This window comes from Sesamum indicum, linkage group LG9 (assembly GCF_026168435.1).
Source record: "Sesamum indicum cultivar Baizhima isolate 11 linkage group LG9, ASM2616843v1, whole genome shotgun sequence".
NCBI classification, from domain to species: domain Eukaryota; kingdom Viridiplantae; phylum Streptophyta; class Magnoliopsida; order Lamiales; family Pedaliaceae; genus Sesamum; species Sesamum indicum.
Genome location: NC_142665.1, coordinates 8,706,249 through 8,730,550, shown reverse-complemented (window position 1 = coordinate 8,730,550; position 24,302 = coordinate 8,706,249). Strand labels below are relative to the sequence as shown.

At 34.6% G+C, this 24,302-nt stretch overlaps 1 protein-coding gene across 1 annotated transcript; it reads left to right on the top strand.

Annotated features, from left to right (window-relative positions):
• Positions 1 to 6,731: 6,731 nt before the first annotated feature.
• Positions 6,732 to 14,405, top strand: LOC105171120 (protein LIKE COV 2). Its single transcript, XM_011092144.3, has 7 exons — positions 6,732 to 7,093; positions 9,344 to 9,396; positions 9,495 to 9,604; positions 10,194 to 10,361; positions 11,345 to 11,442; positions 13,197 to 13,323; positions 13,987 to 14,405. Exons 1-7 carry the CDS (start codon positions 6,968 to 6,970, stop codon positions 14,094 to 14,096), a joined length of 792 nt encoding a protein of 263 aa, XP_011090446.1. The 5' UTR covers positions 6,732 to 6,967; the 3' UTR covers positions 14,097 to 14,405.
• The last annotated feature ends 9,897 nt before the right edge of the window (positions 14,406 to 24,302 follow it).

Here is a 24,302-nt window from a genome sequence, read left to right as displayed (position 1 = left end):
CGAGCTCTCCGGTGTTTGAGTCATAAAAATTGCCCCACCTGCCAGTAGGGATATCAATCGAGTCTGCAGGGACTTCTGGGTGTGTTGTGCTGAAAAATGGAACTTCTGGATATAGGTTCATTCTGTCGGGCACAACAGGCATGTTCAAATCAAAATGCTCTTGAGCATTCTCACCAAGAACTTCCGTCATAACAGGTATACTTACATCACCATCATCGTCATTATTCTGTTCAATCTGGTCTTCTAATTCGACCTCATCTGGTTCTAAGTCAGCTTGCTCAGTGTTCAACAAGCTATCAGCTTCAAGCTCGTCATCTTCATTATTGTATTCAGATGAACCCGCATAATCCGATGAGCCAGAATATGCATTTGTCCCTGCATATGGTGATGGGCCTGCATACGACAATGGGCCTGCATATGATGAGGGGTCTGCATACGATGATGGACCTGCATAATCTTCATTAAGACCAAACCGCCCCATTTCTTGAGTTACTACTGGTAAGCTCGGCAAATCTTGGGTTATCATAGACATATACGTTCCCCAATCACCAACAGTTGAGTCATCTGGTACAACATTTTGCAAAACTTTCTCCGCTTCGACAAAAATATCAATCGATACATATCCATTCATCGGATTTAAAAAGAATTGCATATCACGATCCTTCTTAATTGCCAACAACATCTCATTCCTTTGGCCAAAATTAAATGTTATGTATTTAAAGAATATATGAAATTTAAAATTATTCCTATCCATACCAATTTCTTCATACAAAATTAACTCTAACTCAGCAAATGTAGTACTACGAGAAATTTGCATGAATCCGAGTGGAGGTCGATCATAACTTACAGAACCATTCGAATTGATTTGTTGACCTCCAAAATATATAACAATATCAATAGTGTTTTGATCCACCATATCTTCAGAACAAAATAAAATACACATCAATATAAATTTTTTTCATACTATAATAAGATATTTAAAAAAAGAACAAATAACATGAAAATTTAATAAATAACTTACCCCTTTTCAATTGTAAATCTTCAAATAACAAGTGAAGAAATTTTACAAGAATTGCGAGATGGTGGTGTATGAATTTTCGAACAACTTTTTTTTGAGAGTGTAAGGGATAACAATCTGAAGGATAGTTTTTGGAAGCGGCTTCTCCTGATTTTTCAGTGTGTATGAATGTAGGAATAGCGTCCGATTTATATAGGTAATAAAACTGCGGTAAGCAACCGCGGTGCCACAGACGCTAATGCAGAAAAATTGATTGTCACCGCGCTAACAAAGCGCGGTGTCAGATACTGAAAAAGAAAAATTAACTGACACCGTGTTAACATAGCGCGGTGTCAGATACGGAAAAAAAAAAATTTCACTGACACCGTGCTTACAAAGCGCGGTGTCAGTGGCTGAAAAAAAAATTTTTTTTTAGCACAACAATGCCACCGCGGTGGTTGAAAAACCTGCTCTTCTATCATTGAGAGACCGCGGTGGCAATTAAAATAATACTTCTTTGTGGCACCGCGGTGCCACAGAAAAGAATTTTGTTTTTTTTTAAAAAAATGAGGCACCGCGGTCTGTCACTCACTTTTCTGAAGGTTTCAAAACAGTATGCCTTTACTATTTTTTTTTTGGCATTTATTAAATAAATTCCCCTTCAGTACAGGCAAGGAAAATGACATAATCTAGGATGCAGCAGACATTAACCCTTGCTCAAGGCCCTCAAAAAAATTATAAGTCTTTGACATAGATTATTTCACTATTTTCTGCTGACTTTAATGTTTTCTATAAGCAGGAAAAAGCATAAGAAAATCAATGCAACAACCCTAGAAGGAATAACTTCTTGCAAATTCTGATGTAAGTTTAAATTTAATGGTGCAAAAATGAATTATAAGTATGAAATTGACATTAATTTATGTACAGTTAGGGAGAAATACAATATCCAAATGTATTGCATCATCATCTCAAGGAAATGTTCATCCTACTTAGTCTACAACCACTGCAGGGGTAAAAATTACTTGCTGCAACATTTGTTGCTCTGCATCTTTTGTCCAAACATGTGTCAATTTCATTTAAAATGTATTTTTTGAAGGTTAGTCATTATATAATGCTTCATTATGAGCCAATCTTCTTGGGAATGGAGTCCCCTATCTAACAAAAGGGGGAAAGAAGTTTGAAGCAATGACAAACTTAAGTGCATCAACTGTTGCAACTAAAAAGAAGAAGAAAGTAGATAAGAGCAAGAAATGAGGGATGAGTTGTGATTTGTTTGGTTGTGTTTTGGAAAGGAAAAACAATTATGGCTAGATGCTTGGTTTTTGGCAGCACATTTCGGTTGGCATGATCTTTTTGTAACTATGCTTAGTATGTTGGCAACACATTTATCTTGGTATGATATTTTTGTAAGTATGCTCAATATGGTGCACTTTTTGGCACATTTTTAGTATGTAAGTTGGTGCATTTACTGCTCAAAGTACTATTAAATGATGATACCTTTGTTTTATGTTAGTGTTACTTTTTTTTTAAATTTCTTGTTTTAACAAATTTTAGCATTTTAGCAGATTGTTTATAATCTTTTTAACAATATAGGACTTATGCTTATAAATTTAAGGAGATCATCTAAATAGCGCATTTAACAACTTAATTAATTCAATCCAGTTACAAAAGGGCATCAAATAACCATTTACATCTAATTTTATCATTACTAAAAGGCCATTTAGTAATACATAACAACTATTAAAAAAAAATAAAGAAGATAACATATAACAACTGAATTGATCAAACTACCAACATACATCAACAACACGAAAAGCCCGATCATTGTAGAAACCAAAAATTGATTTCTTCTATGCAATTTTTGAATTTCTTTTTCTTGCGAATTCAATCGAATCAACAAACCAAGAATTTTTACGGCAGTTCTCGTGTACATTAGTGTATCTAACCGCATAAAAAATCCAGAAAAAATAGTATTTTTAGTCCCATAAGTTAGATCCATGTCACTTTTGGTCCCATTAATATAGGATTAGCACTTTTAATCCCATAACATATAAAAATTAGCACTTTTGGTTCTCATAAATTTTTTCATGTATAATTTAACAATGTAGGTCACATGCCTAGCACGTTGCTGTTAAGTATTTTTGGTTGGAGGAAAAATTGGTCCTTTTTCTAATAGTTGCATGTGATGTGTTTCACTTGGCCTACTTGATTCACTTGTGGAAACATGATTCTTTGTTTTGCTTCTACTTGACTTCAACTTATAGAAATATGGAAATGATAGGATTCAGTTTTTGTGAGAGATGAGAGAAATCGCTATATTTTTTGCCCTAATTTCTTTTAGAATTTATTTTTTTCCCTCAAATGTAGTAATATTTTTCCCCAAAATGGTCTCAAATTGAAAAACATACCAATTTTCTCTTCAGCCAAAAATACTTAATGATCGCATGCTAGGCACGTGGCCTACACCGTTGAATTGTAGACAAAAAAGTGTATGAGGATAAAAAATGATATTTTTTGTGTAAGTTAGGGGACTAAAAGTGCTAATCCCATAACGAATGGGACCAAAAGTAAAACCGAACTAACTTGTGGGACAAAAAATGTTATTTCCCCAAAAACCCAGATCCACCTATGCTTCTCTCCAGAAACAAGTGTAAAACCTCCTACCTAGATTGTCACTTGTCCATGGGGTCTACAACATAGCTTCTTATCCTACCTCATTCGACGGAATTACTAGCATTAGTCTTGGTTTATACCAAGCCCAACCCACCTATCTTGAGCTTGCGGTTTTTTAAGTAAAGAAGCCATTGAGCAGATTGAATGGGTAAAATGGCCAAAAAGCAACTTAGTAAATACGACTTTACTCATTTAATCAATAGCTGACTCACTGTTATTATTAGACATGTGTTTCACTATCTCATTTGATACTCACTAGAGTTCAGTACTATAAAATCGAAGGACCGAGTTCTTGTATCTCAATATCAACAACGAGTTGACGCTTATTTAGGAGGAAAATGGTTTGTTGCTTCAGCCAAGTAGACCATCATTTATGGAATCTTTATTGATTTGTCTAGTTGCCTGTTGATGTGTCTTCTATTGATGTGTTTGTTTGAAGTGTTGGATTAATAGGATATTCATTTGGTGTCGGATTAATCGCGGGCTTGAGGAAAAGTTGATGTTTTAGGATCCACCCTTATTTTCACTTTTTAATTATTCTATAATTTGTAATTTTTTTATTTTCTAATTTGATTATTTTCTAATATTTTGATCTATGATGCATGCAAACGGATACTGTGACCCACAAAATCTAAAAAATTTAGGATACCGTATATCAATTTTTTTAGAACTGTTCTAATATTATTTACAAGTTTTTAAATTCAAAATACATGATTTTATTTAAAATGTTATTAGCTAATAGTTTTGTGTTGGATATATTTTGAAATTGTATTATTTATATAAATTACAGTAAATAAGATTTATTTATTTTTAATATAATTATATTTAAATATAAAAAAATAAATAATTAAAGCAAACCTATCGAAAGCCCCTCCCTTGCAACCCCTGCTCCACTTCTTGAACTGCCCAAGCCGTCTGCTCTCTCTTTCCCCTCCCTCCGCGGCCCACCCCACCTTCGGCACGCCCCTCGCTTCCTACAAGCCAACCACCTACCTCGATTAATAGAAAATTTTAAAAAAATTAACATTGTTAATGTTGACAAACAAAAGTGGGAAGTGAACTCATTTTATAGTAACATAGGAATTTTCTTGTGGATATTTTGAAAATACAGTAAAACCTCTATAAATTAATAATCTTGGGACCATGAAATTTTATTAATTTAAAAAGATATTAATTTATCGATAAATTAATATTTTATTAATTAAAATAGAGACTTTTTAAATTCAGCAAATTTAGTACATATGTATTGAAAATAAATGAATTTATATATGTTTCAATGATTATATTCATGCATCAATCAATTCTTTGTAACTAATTAATATATTTATGTATAATATGAATTCATTGTATACAATTAATTATTATATTCATAGATGCATGTATCAATTCATTGAAATTACTTAAATATACACATATACATTAATTCGTTGCACTTAAATAACTATTATAGTCAATTAAATATATTCATGCATGATGAATGAAACATGTACTATATAAATCTCAATATGAAAATAAAATAATTCATAACACCCAACCATGTCTTCTCATTTAAAAGGCATCACAAAATCATCCATGAATGATCAAATGCGTAAAGCATTAAAGACTTCATATTTTAGTAAATTACCATAATATTTATAATTGTAATATATATAAATTATTAATTTAGAGTTTTAATGGGACCTAGTATTTATAAAGGAATTTTCTGAAAAATTATTATCTTATTATCTTATCGAATTTGATGATTTTTTACAAAGGCCCAAGTCGGGACCGGAAGATTTTATTATTTTAGAGAGTTTATTAATTTATAGAGTATTAATTTATAGAGGTTTTACTGTATAAAGGGTTTTTTGCACATAAATAATTTTACAAAGGGATTTTTATGCAATTATCACCCCGCACCCCCTTTTTTTTCCTCCCTACACACCTTACTTCTTGAAATTGCACAAATCAAATCCGAAGTGTGTTCTTATACACGTCGGACACACCATATTCCTTTTTTTTATTTTTTAATTTTTAGAAATGTCGTGTCTGACTCATGTTCTAGGTGTGTCGGCACACGGCGTTGTTTTGTTGCCTGACACTGAATAAAGTGATTTGTTAAAGTGTCTCTTTGTTCCGTCGTTGACCCATGATCAATGGCTGGACCATGCTCTTGCCTTTAGGCCCCCCACTACCAACCTTTTAATGTCGGGATATCCGGGGTTTCCACCTCAATAGAACCAGTTTTATGCAGCAAACCCGGAAAACTTCCTTCCAGTGTATCCCGTGTCCCTTCCTGGGTGAGAATTCTTTGCTCTCTCAGGCAACTCTTTTAAGAACCCTCTTTAGGCCCTCGTCTTCTTTTGTGCTTGTAATAAAAAAAAATTCTGTTTCGTGCCCTAATTCAAACGCGGAGAAGCAGGCAAGTTGATTCCCATCTCTGAAGGTCAGTTGGCAAATTCCCATTCTCGAGGGTACAAAGAAAGATTGAATCCAATATGTTGTGGGCGCCTAATGAAGTGTATTGTAGATTAACTTATTTTACAATTTAATATGAATAAATAAATTAATGGAGCTAGAAAACTTTTACTATTAAAAATAATTATTTCACTGAAAGTAGAAAAAGAAATGCACACTCTGACAATTTATTAAGTCGGTACAAGTATAAAAATCATAAGAGGTAGCTATATTTACACCCTTTAGTTTATGGTCTAAATAGTCAAATCATTTATGTCTTTTGTGTAATTATACATACTACTACTGATAGTGGAAATAATTAGGGTAATGTTGTTGACATTTTTGGGGATGTACGTATAATTTCTCAAAAAGTAGGGTGATTTGTGTAAATAATATTTAATATAATTTCATATGCAAATAGAGAATTTGAAATATTATTCTCAAATCATTTAAAAGAAATTTAAAGTTTTTAGTTTTTACATAATTAAATAGGATAAAACAAAAAGATATTTAAGCATTTATTCATTTTACTATATATAGCATGATAAATTAACACTTGGGAACAAATATCTTTTTCAGAAATCATAATCAGTGTTTGAGAGTATGACTAGTTGCGTTAGTACCTTCTGCTTCACTCGTAGTACTTCCTTCACCAGCACTCCACACATGACAACAATACTAAAAAAGAAGGAGCTTCACTCGATTTCTCGATTTGTCCAATTCTACAGTGAACTAACATCCTGCTGGCAAATCATAGTGTACCTATGTTCTAACAAATGGCTTGCTTGCCTCAATCTTCAACAACTGTAATCCCTAATTTCCCGATTGAAGAGACGTTGAAAATTCGGTGAAATTTCTATAATGGCGGAGGAGAAGGACCCCACGTCGGTGCCGCTGAGTCAAGGAGCTCGCGAAGAAGAAGAAGGGCGAGATCCCGAAGACCCGTTAAAATCTCCTCCTGCTTCTTCGGATTCTTCCACTCGTAGGGTTGGTGAATTTTCCCATTTAATTATTCTCTCCATAAGCGCCCGCACAGACTCTTCATATACATATATATATATATATATAAATATTTACGTTTTAAATGTAATTGAAATTTAATTATTGGTGTTGCACCTTATTTATAGTTGAATTTCTGCTGGGTTGCTTAATTTTTGGGTTGATTTGGAAGCGGTCTAATTGATTGAGCATCACGGGTTGTGATTATCATTAAATGTGTCCTTAATGAAGTGTTGGTTAACTGAATTCGTGCCCTGAACAATGCCATAAACGAAATGGTGATGATTTTTGGATGTCCCCTTCTGAGGAAATAAAATGATGTAAATTAGAGGTGCAATGGATCTGAATAATATGTCAAGTGTAAATTATCTCTTAATTGCTTGCTTTTTGTAATGAGTTTGTAAGCTTGTCAAAATTGTGGTCTAAATTCAAAGAATTTCATTTGTTTCCAGATGGGCAATATAAATTAGGATGGTCCCATTATATTCATTACAGTTGAAAAGAGAACATGAATTCGATCTTGCATAGTTAAAAAGAAAAGAGATTAATATGTAGCAAAATTAATCTTTTCCTATCAATGGCCAACTCCTCATAAATGAAATTACATTTGATCCATAAAACACTTATCTGCAGATAATGATGCAGTGGCGAGGTTATGATGTCTTTGTTTTCTTATTGTGCTGGCAAGGTGTAATGAGAACATCGTCATCTCGTGATGCCTTTTCTCCCACAAATTTTTTTTACCTTATGTTAGTTATAGCCTTTGCACCAAACAGCCTGATACCCTCACAGAATTGGATTGTTTATGATAAACCGAACTGGTTTCCCTGTTTCACAACCATGAACTCAAGGAGAGTTCAAATTTTGATTCACTTTCATACATTTGCTGCATATGCTTACTAAAATTTTACCGCAAATGACGCAACTCCTGGTGTCTAAACAACTAATGGATAGATGATCACATAAGTAAATAAAGGGGAAAAAATTATGTGTAGTATTAGATAACGACGTGTTTTTACCCCATGTTGTAGTCCGTGTATCTTAAGAAATTTCTATGAGCTGAATATATAGGTCACTCTCTTTTAGCTCTCTGAATGTCCTTGTATGGAAAGCTCTAAATGCAGCCTTTATCCAGCCAATGGTTTTATTTTCTTTTTCCGGCTTGTGATCTGAAACTGTTGGGCAATATTTGGTTTGTTTTCTCCAAGATTTTGATTATATTGTGATTGTGGTTGAGTGTAGAGTTCTGATTTTCAAACTTGTGAGAAATTGGCGTGGTTGACTGAAGATAATTTTACGTATCAAAATTTGGGGACGGGGTGGGGTGGGGCAAATACATTCATTTGATGTGGTGTTGTTTTATTGATGTGATGATAGGCGTATATCATATGTATATACAAATTTCCTTATGCATGTGTATACATATAACAGGTATTTTTATACTTAATGCGCATAAATGTATTTATTACTTACATGCATAAGTGCATGGTAAAAGTATGATGAAGTAGAAACATACAATGTGGATGAATGTGACCTCTCATGAGTAAAAATAAAATTATGAAGATTTATATTTATTTATAAATATAAAGACTAATTTCTAAATATAGATATATATGTATTTATGTAAACATAGTCAATTAATTATTAAATACACATTAATACAAGTACAAATTCACATTTACTTGATTTGATTATGAGATCATTGATTTGAATATATAAAATAATATTGGACATGGTGCAGTTACGTAATATATACTGTGGTAATTCATATATGTAATATTTTTTACATATGGATGGAGATGCCTATAAATATTTATTTATATGTATATATGTACACACACGTATACATAGAAACACAGATATATTCACCTTGAACTTAAAATATAAGTTATTGCCTCTTCAACTTATTTCGTGGTTGTTTGAGTTTCCATTACGCTGTATCTATGCTAAGGATAACCTATTTTAACAGTCTAACTTTCAGATGTTCACTTGTGCTGTTTGATATACATATTTTATTGTTGGACTCTGAAATTCCGTATAATCTGATTGCATTTCTGAAGAACCAATATACTGAAACAACATTTACATTCATACTAAACAACTGCAACATATCAAACTCCCAGTTTTATGCTCAGATTCAAACCTTATTTTGGTCTAAATATAGTGCTAGATGCTTTTTTGGTGGAATTGTTATACTGTTTCTTTTGATGTCTAAAGTAATCCTATTTTCTGTTCCAGGCTTGCTGTTTTGTACTACAAAGTTGGGTTTCAAAAAAGTTCATGACTGGATGGTACTTATCCGTCTTTATAAGTTGCTATTTAAAATGCTCAAGTTTATCTAGATTTGTCAGGTTAAAACTAACATTGTAATTAAACATCTAAATTGCAGTGTTGTTCTGTTTCCGGTTGCTGTTACATTCTTTGTAACTTGGTGGTTCATACAGTTTGTTGATGGTTTCTTTAGTCCTCTATATGCTCAGCTTGGTGTTGACATATTCGGTGAGTTTGTAGTCTATGAATTCTCCCTAGTAAATGGGCAATTTCCTCCTCTAATTTAGAATTTTTTCATTTCATGATTCACTCTGTACAAGAAACCAAAATCAGAATCGTCTTATGCTTATTTTGCAACTTCCTGAAAAGGAAGTACCATGGTCACCTGTTATGTTGACAGTGTCTGTTAGTATATCTTTCAGTTATATAATTCAAATAACCGGAAAATTGTCATTGTTGCATGGTTGTTTTCCGTACTACGTCTGTTCTCTGAAAAATTGCATTACTTTCCAGCTTGCCCCAATGAATGTTTTTGATGCAAATCTTTCCTTTATGAATTGGTCTGTACCTGTGTTGTTTTGAGGTTGTTTCAAGTTAATATCTTCTTATTTTATCTTGTCTTCTTCTCTGTTCATGATGCCACTGGAAATGATTATTGTAGCCCCCTGTGTTTCTGTCTCATGAATAGTATCTCATCTATCAGTAGTAGTTTTATTCCTCGCTCATTCTTTTGTATCTTAATTTATGTTCATCTATGTTCTACTGTCATCCTTAGTGTACTGGGATATGCTTCCTTAGTCGATTGTTTTGGGTGCAGGACTTGGATTTGTGACATCATTAGTTTTTGTATTCCTTGTTGGAGTCTTTGTTTCGTCATGGTTGGGTGCTACAGTTTTCTGGATTGGAGAATGGTTCATCAAGCGAATGCCATTTGTCAGGCATATTTACTCAGCCTCCAAGCAAATCAGTTCTGCAATTTCTCCTGGTAAATAATAAACCTTCCGTGCTAGCTTTTCTATAGGTATTGAGATGTTTGATGTTTCAAAATGCTAATATTTTTCATGCTGTACTCCACTAAAAGCTAGGGATTGTCTCACCTCAAATACCTTTATGGGCTTCATTCTATTGGCACCTGTCTCCACCCTTTCTGTGGTGGAGAAAAGTTGTACTCAGAAACTAAGTTTGTTATGCATGGCACTTCAGGTCCTTCTGACATTGGGATTTTGTAATTGTTTTAATTTTTTTAACCTTCATCACTGCAAACAAAAAATACTTGTTGACCTTGCACAGAAAAATAATTTTTCTATGGATTTGTTAGTCTATATTGGTTGAGGCTCTTTTGGATAAAAACTCCTCTGCTGTGAATAACCCTGTGTATATTAACAATATTCTGACTTTGTTTCTGGAAATATGTATTTGCAAGTGTTTGGATTTTACAAATATTTGCTGCCTCTCAATTCTCTTAAAAAGTCACATGTCTGTTGTCTATGACTATTTTTGTTTATAATATTTGAACTTGCAAACTAGCATGAGAAAGGACTTATGACCTAGTAGCCTTCTATGCACCAGTGTGTAACTATGTATTCATTCTTTTCTGACGCCTTTAGTTCTGCCCCGAAACTCTGGACCAGTTGAAAGTTGTGGGAAACCAGTGATTCATGTTATAAGCTTTTGGAACTTTCTTCTACTCAATATACTGTTTATGGATGGAATTCAGTTTTAGTCTTAGCTTATAGCCCAATTGTAATTTCCACAGTTGAATACTATTGAATTTATAGCCAAGGGAAACGTGATATAACACTATGAATTCACCATCCCACCAAGACGGGGTTGGGTGCATTTTGGTGCTAACTTGGTCCTTGAGTCTGAGAATGATCCATATACATCTTGGTTATCCTAATTTTTCAAATGGTGCCTTTTTTGGGGTCATATTTGCTGTTTGAATTTTGTACTTCATGTTCTCTGCAGATCAGAATAATACTGCATTTAAGGAAGTGGCAATTATTCGTCATCCACGCGTGGGTGAATATGCATTTGGATTTATCACTTCAACAGTTCTCCTTCAGGTATTACGGTAGTTTATTACATAGGTAACATCTTTCATGGGCTTATTGGCAAATAGATTCTACTTTGAGGTAACATGAAGCCCAAAATTAATCAAATTTGTGAAGAAATGAATTATTTGGAGCTTGATTCGCTGTGAAAAACCTGAAGGGGAAGGCAGTTAATGAAGCTAGGCTGCTTCGAAGAGCTAGGTAGTTAGGTAGAGATATTAGGCAGCTAGGACCTTTACCAAATAGTGTTTTTTCATGTTGTAACTAGAGCTACAGCAGCGAGTGACGGACTCTCGGGTGAGAGGTATTAACGAATCAACAATCAATAGAGGCAGTAACGGGAGGGGAACAGTGTCATCGCTCCCTAGCCAGCTAACCGGAAGCCCAAAAAGCGTGAGGGGAGCTGGCATAGTTGAGATGATACTGTTACTCTCCCAGAGAAAATCGAGGGGAGTGAGTGATCCTCGGGTGAGGAGCACGAGCGACTAACTCTCTATATAGTAGTAGTAGCTAGCTGTTGCCTTTTAGTCTTGTTGCTATTGGTGTAAGGTGTAGAGCTTTGGTTGTTAGCTAAGGCCTGGGAGTCTTGTAGCTAAATCGAATAAGGGGAGCTAAAGGGGGACCCTTCTGTCAATTTAGGAATTACAGAAGGTCTGTTGCCATGCCTAGTTAATAAGATAAAATTATTGGGAATAATTGAGATTTGTGACCATAAGCAAGTATCCAACTAAAAACAATAGTACCAACACCTTCAAGTTTATGTTACGGTCATTAATTTTTATATGTAAAAGTTAATCTAATTTTTAAATGTGTCAGAGACCTAACTGCAAAGGCTACCATTAATAATCCGATACGTGGTATTACCAAAAATATAATTACTTTATAGAAAACACAAAATTTGGAGTTATTTTCCAAACGTCTTATTGATTCATTGATAATCATATCTCCGTTCTATAAATTATTGAAATTATATTTCATAGCTTCAGTTTTGGTCTCACATGTAAGCATTTTAAAATATGACTCTGCTGTAATTTGGCATATACTTTAATTTGGTTCTTCTCCTCATTATTAACGAATTTCTGTTCAGTTATTCTGAAAATTATGCATTGTTGTGGTATATATAAAAATTAGAATATAATCATTATGCATCATATCTTGTTGAAAAAACTCTTTATGCATCTTGTATGTTCTCTTATGTCCAGTTAATGGTATAACTTTTCTCAATGGCATTCCCAATTATAAGTTTATATATGTTGTGTGGTCATTGGAGAGGGTTTACAACTTTCATCTTGGTTTCTGAAATCTAATTGTTTTTATTGTAAAAAGGACTCATTAAGTTTGTAATAACAAATTTTCTTATGTATGACCTTAGAGATACATTAGTATTTCAGTAAATCTAATGGACTCTCACAGGGAGGTCATTCCAATAATCCAAATGATACGGGAGTAAGATTACCAAAAGTCAAAAACTTTCGAGAGGTGTTTGCTGATAATCCTTGTTATAGTCCATGACACAAGTAGTTTTTGAATAAATAACAAAAATTCTTCATGTTCCAATAACTATTTTCATTTAGAACTGACTTTGGTGTTAAGGAGCCATAAGATGTTGGATTCATGACTGAGGTTAGAATAATGTACATCATCCACTATAATCCTTACCCTGGGAAAGTATGATGGATTTAACATGATAGCTTCCATGTGTTGACTGCTCGCCACGTATTGTGATATTCTCTACATTTGTTTGTTTATTTTTTCTTCTGATTCAGAGAGACGATGGAGATGAAGAACTCTGCAGCGTTTTTGTCCCAACAAACCACTTATATATTGGTGACATATTCTTGGTTAATTCCAAGGATATTATAAGACCCAATCTGTCCATTCGTGAAGGGATAGGTATGATACTATGCTGTGTCTAAATTCCTATATACACTAGCAACAGTTATGTCCTAAGTTATGAATTTTTCAGTACCTACATTATTATACCATGACTTGAAATTTTGCACCAAAAGATACTGTTAGATGCCTCATGTTTAGAATGTTCCTCCATTTCACTATTTGTTTCGAGGGTGACCGAAAGACTCCTCTTTATCTTTTTGAGCATACCAATGGACTGATGAAACTCTTAAGGCTGTCCCTTTATCAGTGCTGGGCTTCACCAGTGAATATAATCAACAGGGCAAGGTGGACATTGAGAGAGGGGTTTGCTATAAAACAAAATTGATTTATATGTTGCCAAAAATAGCTCCTTTGCTAGAGGGATATTTCCGGCAACTATGCAATGTCCTCATGTGAGTGCATGAAGTTGGTAATACAAAGAAACTTCCTCTATTTGGTTTTAGGCTGGCAAACTTTCTCCACATAAGGTCCATTAAATCATGATGTTATTATTGGTGCAGTAAGTTTACAACTTTATCCAATGTGTTTGTTCATGTAAAGAACCTCGGACGCAATGCTTTCAGATTATGAGTTATTTCTGGTGCATGAATGTATACATTTGTTACTTGATGTGTTATTCCTATTTTGAATGCTGCGTCACAATTTCCGTTGAAATTGCAGAGATTATCGTTTCTGGAGGCATGACAATGCCACAAAAGATCACTCCAATCTCCCCAATCGAAAGAGTTGCTCGGCAAGGTGAAAGAATTCCTCTGAGCAGACTGGTGTAAAGATGTGGAGTTTCCATTTCAGGTATGCTTATTACCCTTGTGGACTAGACTAGACGTTATTTGGAGTTGAAGGTGGTCGAGGCTATATAAGAAAATGGGAGATAGACAACCATAGTGGAATTGGACTTGTAAGGGTACCGATTATTCATTTTGTACTAGGTAGAAAAGGTTGATGATGCCTTTGTTGTATGGACGACCTTGTATCTTGTCATATCGCTGTATTCGATGCGACGACGCCGGAGATGAGAACTGAGATCATATATATGTTGCTATAATTGAAAGCTTTTATGCTAGTTTTTAGATTTTGAACGTTGTTCTGATACCTTAATGCTTTGTTTGGACCTCGGATTTTGATGAGGAAAAGGAGAACAAAATTAGATGTACAAAGAATAAAGCAGAAAGTGCTATTATTCGAAGTGAGGAGTTCTTTTTACTCCTTACTAAAACTCAAGGACCAAAGGGATAGATAGGTTGAAATTCAGACAAACTGTGGCATTTGTTTTACTAAATTCAAATAATTGTCATATGTTACTTCTCAATTTACCAAAAAATGTAATTAGTATAAAAGGATTATTATTTGATGATAAATTTTAAGCCACAGCAAATATTTGAGAAGACGAACATGTCGTTAGTTGTATAGCCCGATTTCAGGCAAATGCAGTAAGTTTTAAGATTTAATTTCTGTATCTTATCAGTGAGTAATTAATCATAAATCCCTTATGTTGTGCGAGTTTACTTATTTGATAGAAGTTGAAGGACCAAATTGTTAATACATGGTAACAAACTCCCAGATTTGAATATTTTAATTTAGTGGATGGTTAAATTTATAAAATTTCAAAACTAATTTCTACTATTTCATTTAATATATCATGTCATGTGTAAAATATATATATATATTTTTATATAAAATAGATGGTGTAATTTTATATACAGTGTATACGTCAAATCTATACTATTTTTTTTTAAGTGTGAGGCGATTAGAATAACTATATGTGATTGATAAAATGTATATCGATTGAAATAGCATCAAACATACTTATTCAAAATAAAATGATCATTCTTTAATTTTTTTTATCGATAATATTCGATTCATCATATGTATTAAAAATTAGGCTAAATTTTATATTACCTCTCCGTGTTTTAAAAAATCGACTAAAAATCTCCCTATATTTTGAAAATAGGCAAAAGTCTTTATCTGTTTTCTTAAATATAGCACACTCGCCTCACCCTTAATTGAAACTAACTGTGTTACTTTTTTTGTCAAAAGACTGCTATATCCTTATTAATTATATATATTTTTTTTCATGACCGTTGAATTTTTTTGATTGCATAACAACCGTAAGATTTAAGCAATACATCTCAACCATTAGATCTAAATTATTAAGGGTTAAGTCTAATCAATTTTGATATATATTATATTTATAATTATAAAATATTATTCATAAAAAATGGTTAATTACATTTTGACATCCAAACTATGACCGTTTTTACACTTTAGCATCTAAACTTTATTGTTTTTCTTTTTTTTTTGTGAATTTACCATCTCAACTTTACAAAATTTTGCATTTTGTCATTTATAACTATTTTTTCACCAAGTTTTTTGGTAAAAAAATATCACATGCAATGCACATGTGACATTTAAAGGTTATGCGATGTGATTTTTTGTCATATGCACAGCATTGGATGTTTTTCCGACAAAAAAAAATCAGCAAAAAAATGATTATATATGATAAAATAGAAATTTCGCAAAGTTGAGATTACAAGTTGACACAAAAAAAATTTAGATGCTAATGTATAAAAACGAGTATAGTTCGGATGAAAAAAATATAATTTACTCTATAAAAAGTAAAAAATAATAAAATTAACCATACTCCACCTCCCCAGCCCCCCCGCTACTAGGCCCTCTTCCCCCGTCCTGCTGTCCATGCCCACCCCGCCACCAGTTCCCCCTCCACTTGCCACCTACCCCGCCTTCCTCTCGCCGCCCAACGTAGTTGGGGACATCATTGTCAAAAAAAGGAGAGCGACGACGTTGCCCCCTAACCTGGCTACTGCGGCACGGTGAACTTTGAGCAACCGTCGCGCTACTACAGTTAAGTCATGTGCTAGTTACATGACCATCCAATTACATTTTGGTCAGAAAATGATCAGATGATGATTTGAAATAAAAACTAAAATATAGAGATGGGTGGATGCTAACGTCAAGAAATGAATTTTAGGGACTAAAGTGATTCTAGTCACAAATTTAAAGGACCAATTATAATATTTACCCTTTATATAACTAATTCTTATATATCATTGAAAATAGTACTCAAGCTTAAGTATGTCTTTTCAGAATAGAAATAAATACCTAAGACGTTCTCACTGTTATATATTTTGTCATAATCATAAGTTGCACTTATTAATATTACCTTACCTCCACTATATTATGGTAAAAAACAAAAGTACATTACAAATACAATCTTAGAAATAATTGTTGAATCTTAATATTAAGATAAATCATTTAGTTGGAAGTTACTCGTATTAATTTTTCAAAAGTACTTCTAATTAATAATAGATTGATAAGTTTTACTTAAAATTTCATGATACTTTTTTTTTTTTTGGAAATTTAGATTAGTATTCCATATATTGCTCAGACGCTATTTCATTTTAAATTTTATCATGTCCTAGTAAATTAATTTTTTCTTAAAGTATTTAAAAGTCTGTTCTATACAAATGAATCGTGTAGAAATATTATTTCCACATTTAATTTTTGCAATGAATATATTTTATCATTGCCTTATATTTTTATAGAATTTTATTCTTATATAAATAATTCGATTTATTGTTAAAAAATTATTTAATTAAGGATATGAGTGTTTTTCAATAATGAGAAACAAAAAAATTGTACTATTATATAGATATCGAGTGTGTTGGGTTTGCTGATAGAATAAAAAATATATACAATAATATTTAAAATGAAAAATTCAATGACTTATAAGATGGCATTGTTGAGGTTACTTTGAGAAAATTGGAGTAAGAGGGTTTTTTGGATGAGTTTATAAGATGTTTGAGAGCCTTACAAAATGTTTAATAATTTTTTGAAAATAAATTTATAAAATTCAATTAAGATAATTCTAACTAACATCTTGTAAGATATTATGAAAAAATTATAAATTTAATTATCCAAACACCTTTTTATCTTTAAAATCTAATTAGTCAATTCATTTTTTTAATTAATTATAAATTTGTCATCAAATAACATTTATACACTGCATGATTGGTATATTTAAACACTTTAATATAATGTTTTTTAATTAAATAAGATTTAGCATTTTATAAGATAATATATTAAATTTAATTGTATTTATTATCCCCTACATTAGAGGAGGAGGTACCTCTAGGAACCCAGTTCTCTTGCATGAGTGATTGGTTTGTTGTATGAGTGCAGTGAGCCACTAGTTTCTTTTCGTGACTCTCCATGTTTTGTCTACCTAGTTCAGTGGAAAGAGCAGAGTGCCACAAGCGACTTTATTGTTTTATTCATTGATATGTTTTGTGTTTTTGATATTGAATACGCTCGTAGATATATCAATCTATATTTCATTTTTCTGTGACATATTTAATCTAGTGGCTTTGATTTTCTGTAGGATGGTGGGAAATAGGTATTTGCTACTCTTGTAGTTTTTAGTGTATAGTGTTAGCGTTGTTCGTAGGCTTGGCGGTATTGAGGCTGCTTTGGCACGATTAGGAAAGTCATGGGTGTTAATGGAGGAGGAGGGGGAGGGAGTCATGGTGGAGCAAGGGAGTTCTTCGATGGGGGTGGAAAGGCAGGGGCTCTTTTTGGTTGGATTGGTGCTCATATCTAGGGTTTGTTGGTTTGAATTCGCTCTCAATACTCTAATGGAAGCCATCAACCCGGTGAAGGGTATGGAGATTACTGAGATTGGGGAAGGATGGATGATTTTCAATTTTAACCACATTCTAGATATGAATCGTATGTTGAGGAGTCACCCTCAGCCACGTTATCTTAGGTTCCAACTAGACAACAGGTGTCAGATGTGAAAGGGCTGGATTGTGAGTTAGTTGGGCCGGTAATTCAGCTTCTAGGGTTCCCTTCTCACCATTGCAACATGGATAGTGGGCTTGGCGTAAATATGGTAAATCAAGTGTTTTCGTTAGACTAAACCATGGTAAATTTGCACAACACAATTGCATAAATCTCAATAGTGTTTCTGGGCCCAATTTCTTCTGCCATGAAGCCAAGTCAGGCCAATATCCATCCTATACTCTTTAGTGGGTTTTTAGGTCCATAATAGATAGGTTCCCTAAATTGCTTGGAGTCACTAAACCAACTTTGACGTCTAAGTCATTACCAGAGTCTCTTCCTGTTGTTGAGTCATCGTCTATGAACTCCCACCATCCTCTCCATGCGGTTTCCCCCTTGGGTACTATTAGTTTTGAGCCAGGATATTCCCAACTAGGGTCCATATACAAACCACCATGTAGGTTCTCTCCTTAATTAGTTCTTAATTCCAAAAAACAAAAATTGCTAGCGTCTCCTTAGCTTCTATTCGTAAAAAAAAAAATGAATTTGTCTGAGTAACGGAGGAGGTTATGGTGCAACCTAGCCAAGAACCATAAGTACTTTTGCTTGGAACTGCCAAGGGTTGGGGGGCCCTTGGACAGTTCAGAAACTCGTAGAGTATATCTGACAGTATAGGCCTTTGGTGTTTTGTCTTAGTAAGATGAAGTATAGTAGGAGAATATTTCAGTTTATCAAAAATAAATTTGATATGTTTGGGTGAGAGGTTCCCCCGAGGGGGAGGTTTGGAAGACTAATGTTATTGTGGACAACGGAGACAATAGTTCAACTCCGATCTTTCTTTATTGAGCACATTGATCTCGATATTTATGGGGATTCTATTTCTGACTAATGGAGGTTTACATGGTTTTATGGTAATTCGGTGGCGCAACAGTGGTGGGACTCGTGTGAATGGCTTGTTTAGTTGAGTAGGAACAGCTTTACACCTTGGGTATATGTTGGGGACTTTAATGAGATGTTGTTCCAACATGACAAATTAGGTGGGGCGATTTGGCTAAGGTGACAGATTCAGGCGTCTAGAGAGGTATTGCACCTGAGTAATTTAACTGATCTTGGTTATGTTGGCTCGAAGTTTACATGGTGGAATAAACGGGAGCATCCTCATACTATTCGTGAACAGGTGAATTGGGCTTAGGGTAATCCAGCGTGGCAAATAAAGTTTCCAGGCACTCGAGTCACACATTTATCGCTTGTCCACCTAGATCATTGTCCTTTACTGATAGAGCCTAGTACTAGTGATGACTCAGACAACCAATCGAAGAAGTGAAGATTCCATTTCAAGGCTATATGGTTGCGATCTCTTGGTGCGAAGTCTGCTCGGGAGGCACAGAAATATGTCATAAGATTTGGAGATGAGTGCATCAGCTTGGGAGAAGATTAAAGGTTGTCCATTATTGCGATGGGAGAGAACTGAAGTATTTGGTAGATCGAGCAACAAATTGAAAAGTTGTAGCAAAGAATTCACATAGACAGGGATTAGGGGGATGGAGAGGTCTTGAATGGAAGTTGGAGGAGCTTCATTCATAAGAGGATATGATGTGGCACCAACGAAGTAAGGTCCATTGGTGTGGGATCACAACACTAAGTTTTTCGATGTGCAAGCGAGTATTAGACACTGACATAATGCAATTTGGAGGATTAAAGATACCGAGGATGCTTGGCAGAGTGGGGAATTAGAAATTTAGGAGGCTCTATTTAGGTATCTTTGCAAGCAGTAGTCCATTGGGTAAGGTTTTCGAAACAACGTTGAACAGTATGCAGCCCAAAATCACGATTGAGATGAACGAGCACTTTGTTCAACTATTCACAACAACAAAGGTTCATACTGCATTATTTGGTATGTTCCCCCTTAAATTCCCTAGACCAAATGGTATGCTACCACTTTTCTTTCAGAAATATTAGCAGATTGTTAGCCCGGATGTTACTTGTACTATTTTCAGCATGCTCAACAATGATTCCATGATGTATAAAATGAACTTTACCCATATTATGTTGATCCTAAAATATGGTAACCCAAAATTGTAGCCTAATTTCGGTTGATTACTCTTTATAATAACCATAGTTAAAATCGCTATAAGTTTATGGCTAATCGGCTTAAGCCTGTTCTTGATCATGTGATTTTCCCCGCTTAGTAGGCTTTTGTACCAAATCGATTGCTCACTGACAACATGTTAGTTGCAGTTGAGCTTAGCCACTTCATTAAAAATAGACATGGTGTAGACGAGTGTTCCGTTCTCAAACTGGACATGAGAAAGGCATATGATCGAGCTGAGTAACGTTTCTGAGGTAGGTGTTACTTAGAATAGGATACATGAGCGGTTTGTGCATATTATTATGTCAAATTACTTCACTGTCTTACTCTCTTATGTTGAATGACATCCAGTTTGGTTACTTTATGCCTCAGTAGGGGACATCCCAAGTTGATCCCCTATCACCTTATTTGTTTTTATTTATTGATGAGGTGTTGAGTAGCATGTTGTATGCAGTGACACTTTGAGGGGAGCTTGATAGGGTAGCAATTTGTAGACATTCTCCTCACATTTCTCACTTGCTTTTTGTAAACAATACCATCATCTTCAACCAGGCGATGAAGGAAGCTATGGAAGTGCAAAAGCGGATTCTGAGGGATTATGGCCTGAGTTTAGGTCAAAACGTTAATATAGATAAGTATAGTATGGTAGTCAACCAGAATGCCGGGAGATTCAACGGGAGCAGTTTGCTTCACTTTTGGGAGTGCGGTTGGTGAGTAAACATGATAAATATTTAAGACTGCTGGTGGTGGCAGGTAAGTCTAGAGGGAACTGTTCCAAGCAATTCGGGATTGTATGTGGGGGAGGACATAAGGGTGAAACTCAAAGTTGTTATCACAAGCTGGAAAAAGGATACTCATTGAAGCAGTCGTGCAGTCCATACCCATATACGTTACGTCCTGCTTTCGGTTACCAGATTATGTGTGGCATAAGCTTGAGGTAATGGTGGCAAATTTTGGTGGAGAAGCCATGGGGAGAGACGAATGCACTGGATGAAGTGGCAAAAGCTACATTAATTGAGGGAAAAAGGGGCGCTTAAATTTAGTGATTTAAAAGCATCTCATGTATTTTGGTGAAGTAAGGGTGGAGGTTGATCATGCTCCCAAATATTCTAGTTAGTCAGTTGTTCAACACAAAATATTACCCTCGGACTACATTTTGGGAAGCATCGCTTGGTACACGACCATCATTAACATGGCATGGCTACACTTACACTTATCGTGGATTGACATAAAACATAATTTTATTTGTACCGTAATTATAAATGCAAAGACTATGTTCAAGCATAGTTTTATGGAACATGCAGATTGAACAAGTGTTCATCGAGTTCATGCACAAGGAGTTCATCAGTCAACAACTTCAATCATCAACATTTCACTCTCTGTGTAGACTCGTATAACCGAGAAAATGAACTTGCTAATAGGTCAAGGTTGTATGTTTAGGCGGGTTCAAGTGAAGGGCAAATTTAGCAAAATGCGTCATGCCTAACGTCTCTTAAATTACATTCTTAACAGGGGGACCGGGTGGGGATAAGACTCAGAACCATCATTAACATGGCATGACTACACTTACACTTATCGTGGATTGACATAAAACATAATTTTATTTGTACCGTAATTATAAATGCAAAGACTATGTTCAAGCATAGTTTTATGGAACATGCAGATTGAACAAGTGTTCATCGAGTTCATGCACAAGGAGTTCATCAGTCACCAACTTCAATTATCAACATTTCACCCTCTGTGTAGACTCGTATAACCGAGAAAATGAACTTGCTAATAGGTCAAGGTTGTATGTTTAGGCGGGTTCAAGTGAAGGGCAAACTTAGCAAAATGCGTCATGCCTAACGTCTCTTAAATTACATTCTTAACAGGGGGACCGAGTGGGGATAAGACTCAGAACCATCATTAACATGGCATGGCTACACTTACACTTATCGTGGATTGACATAAAACATAATTTTATTTGTACCGTAATTATAAATGCAAAGACTATGTTCAAGCATAGTTTTATGGAACATGCAGATTGAACAAGTGTTCATCGAGTTCATGCACAAGGAGTTCATCAGTCACTAACTTCAATCATCAACATTTCACCCTCTGTGTAGACTCGTATAACTGAGAAAATGAACTTGCTAATAGGTCAAGGTTGTATGTTTAGGCGGGTTCAAGTGAAGGGCAGATTTAGCAAAATGCGTCATGCCTAACGTCTCTTAAATTACATTCTTAACAGGGGGACCGGGTGGGGATAAGACTCAGAACCATCATTAACATGGCATGGTTACACTTACACTTATCGTGGATTGACATAAAACATAATTTTATTTGTACCGTAATTATAAATGCAAAGACTATGTTCAAGCATAGTTTTATGGAACATGCAGATTGAACAAGTGTTCATCGAGTTCATGCACAAGGAGTTCATCAGTCACCAACTTCAATCATCAACATTTCACCCTCTGTGTAGACTCGTATAACCGAGAAAATGAACTTGCTAATAGGTCAAGGTTGTATGTTTAGGCGGGTTCAAGTGAAGGGCAAATTTAGCAAAATGCGTCATGCCTAACGTCTCTTAAATTACATTCTTAACAGGGGGACCGGGTGGGGATAAGACTCAGAACCATCATTAACATGGCATGACTACACTTACACTTATCGTGGATTGACATAAAACATAATTTTATTTGTACCGTAATTATAAATGCAAAGACTATGTTCAAGCATAGTTTTATGGAACATGCAGATTGAACAAGTGTTCATCGAGTTCATGCACAAGGAGTTCATCAGTCACCAACTTCAATTATCAACATTTCACCCTCTGTGTAGACTCGTATAACCGAGAAAATGAACTTGCTAATAGGTCAAGGTTGTATGTTTAGGCGGGTTCAAGTGAAGGGCAAACTTAGCAAAATGCGTCATGCCTAACGTCTCTTAAATTACATTCTTAACAGGGGGACCGAGTGGGGATAAGACTCAGAACCATCATTAACATGGCATGGCTACACTTACACTTATCGTGGATTGACATAAAACATAATTTTATTTGTACCGTAATTATAAATGCAAAGACTATGTTCAAGCATAGTTTTATGGAACATGCAGATTGAACAAGTGTTCATCGAGTTCATGCACAAGGAGTTCATCAGTCACTAACTTCAATCATCAACATTTCACCCTCTGTGTAGACTCGTATAACTGAGAAAATGAACTTGCTAATAGGTCAAGGTTGTATGTTTAGGCGGGTTCAAGTGAAGGGCAGATTTAGCAAAATGCGTCATGCCTAACGTCTCTTAAATTACATTCTTAACAGGGGGACCGGGTGGGGATAAGACTCAGAACCATCATTAACATGGCATGGTTACACTTACACTTATCGTGGATTGACATAAAACATAATTTTATTTGTACCGTAATTATAAATGCAAAGACTATGTTCAAGCATAGTTTTATGGAACATGCAGATTGAACAAGTGTTCATCGAGTTCATGCACAAGGAGTTCATCAGTCACCAACTTCAATCATCAACATTTCACCCTCTGTGTAGACTCGTATAACCGAGAAAATGAACTTGCTAATAGGTCAAGGTTGTATGTTTAGGCGGGTTCAAGTGAAGGGCAAACTTAGCAAAATGCGTCATGCCTAACGTCTCTTAAATTACATTCTTAACAGGGGGACCGGGTGGGGATAAGACTCAGAACCATCATTAACATGGCATGGCTACACTTACACTTATCGTGGATTGACATAAAATATAATTTTATTTGTACCGTAATTATAAATGCAAAGACTATGTTGATAATAAAATCCTAATTTGTATTTGATTGACCAATTTCTATAAATTATTGGTCAAAATGTGATAACAACGAAAGTTAGTGTACTAAAATTAATCGCGGACAAAGTTAATGGACCAATTTTTTTTTTCCCTATATTTAATAAACCCACAATTACAATTATTTTTTCTTCTCATAGACTTCTTTTTCCTCAACTCCACACACATTTGTGTCTTTTCACTTGAGGCTATATATGTATCAAAATTGACCATAATACATATTTTAAACAGATTGGATAAATTATGGTAACACCCCTTCAAGTT